The sequence below is a fragment of the Lycium ferocissimum genome, unplaced genomic scaffold, assembly GCF_029784015.1.
Source record: "Lycium ferocissimum isolate CSIRO_LF1 unplaced genomic scaffold, AGI_CSIRO_Lferr_CH_V1 ctg5614, whole genome shotgun sequence".
NCBI classification, from domain to species: Eukaryota; Viridiplantae; Streptophyta; class Magnoliopsida; order Solanales; family Solanaceae; genus Lycium; species Lycium ferocissimum.
Genome location: NW_026726046.1, coordinates 40,028 through 41,610, shown reverse-complemented (window position 1 = coordinate 41,610; position 1,583 = coordinate 40,028). Strand labels below are relative to the sequence as shown.

The 1,583-nt window shown below is 38.2% G+C and overlaps 1 protein-coding gene across 1 annotated transcript; it reads left to right on the top strand.

Annotated features, from left to right (window-relative positions):
- The first annotated feature begins 346 nt into the window (after positions 1-346).
- Positions 347-1,342, top strand: LOC132044948 (uncharacterized). Its single transcript, XM_059435486.1, has 2 exons — positions 347-985; positions 1,172-1,342. The coding sequence occupies exons 1-2, from the start codon at positions 347-349 to the stop codon at positions 1,340-1,342; spliced, it is 810 nt and encodes a 269-aa protein (XP_059291469.1).
- Positions 1,343-1,583: the final 241 nt, after the last annotated feature.

Genomic DNA, 1,583 nt, shown 5'->3' with positions numbered 1-1,583 from the left:
TTCCAACACCAAACCAAGTCAAACGAAACCACGAGTCGGGTTTTTTTTCTCGGTTTGACTCGATTTATCGATTTGGTGCGATTTGTCGGTTTGGTTTGTACACCCCTAGCTGGTAGTAAGGGAAGATATTGTGAGAGTTAAAGAACAGCTTTTTGAAGATGATCCTTCTCCTGCAAACAGGATGGTACTATAACTAGCACAAGCAGAATCGAAGAAGTATATGCATTATGAGAAGGAGTTCTGGAGACAGAAATCTCATTTTACTTATTTTTCTGAGAGGGATAGGAATACAAGGTTTTTCCACAATATGGTAAATGGTAGGAGGAAGAGACTGTAGGTCAAAAGGATGAAAAAGCAAGATGGAAGTTGGATTGAGAAGGAAGATGCTCTAGCTGAGGAAGCAACCCAATTTTATCATCATCAGTTTACACAGGAGGATATCTCTTCAGATTTCTCATTGCTGCAACATGTTCCTAATATGTTTACTCAGGAGGAAAATCAGGTACTTACTAGCATGCCAACTCTAGAAGATGTTAAGAAGGCCATTTTTGATCTGTCAGGGGATAGTTCAGGTGGTCCAGATGGTATGATAGGAGCATTTTACCAAGTATGCTGGGATATTGTGGGGGCTGATGTATATAATGTAGTGAAAGTCTTCTTTGAAGAACAAACTCTGCCAAAGTCCATAGCTCATACAAATCTGGTTCTAATCCCAAAGAATAATAATGTTGAGACCTTTGCAGATATGAGGCCCATAAGTCTAAGTAATTTTATTAACAAAGTGATCTCTAGGGTGGTGCAGAATAAGCTTGAAAATATTTTGCCTTCTTTGATATCTCATGCTAATCGATCCTCCGGTTTTGTAAAGGGAAGATGTATCATTGAGAATGTACCGTTAACTCAAGAGGTGGTATCAGATATAAGAATTAGGGGAAAACCAGCTAATGTGGTGCTTAAACTGGATATGGCTTTGGCCTATGATAAAGTGTCCTGGGATTTTTTGGCATGAGTTCTGAGGAAGATGTGAATTGCCGAAGTATTTATAGATGAGATTGTAGCAAACAATTAGTACTCAATTCTATTCAATGGACAAGCTTCTAGTTTTTTCCACTCAACAAGAGGTGTTAAGCAAGGAGATCCACTGTCTCCTGCTTGTTTATTATGTCTGCAGATGTGCTGTCTGAACTCTTTATTTGAGGACAATGGCTTTAGAAGCTATGGAATGCCTAAATGGAGTGCTAATTTAAATCATCTTGCTTATGCAGATGATACTATTATATTCTCATCTGCAAATGATACTTCATTGCAGCTGATCATGGGAATATTACAGGAGTATGAGTAGATGTCAGGGCAGCTTATCAATAAAGGAAAAAGTTCCTTCTACATGCATAGTAAAGTTGCAAATGTGATAGTACAACAGGTAGAGGCTATTACTGGTTTTACTAGGGGATCTTTCCCTTTTGCATACTTAGGTTGCCCAATCACACATACAAGAAAGAAAAAGACTGATTATAATGACTTGATCAAAAAAGTGAAGGACAAACAGGCAGCTTGGAAAGGAAGACTTTTATCTTTTAGAGGAA

Bases quoted from the DNA above. Each gene is read 5' to 3' on its own strand.
- LOC132044948 (XM_059435486.1), top strand. From the start codon at position 347: ATGAAAAAGCAAGATGGAAGTTGGATTGAGAAGGAAGATGCTCTAGCT. The intron at 986-1,171 runs GTGTCCTGGGAT...TTATGTCTGCAG, and splicing joins TGGCTTTGGCCTATGATAAA to ATGTGCTGTCTGAACTCTTT.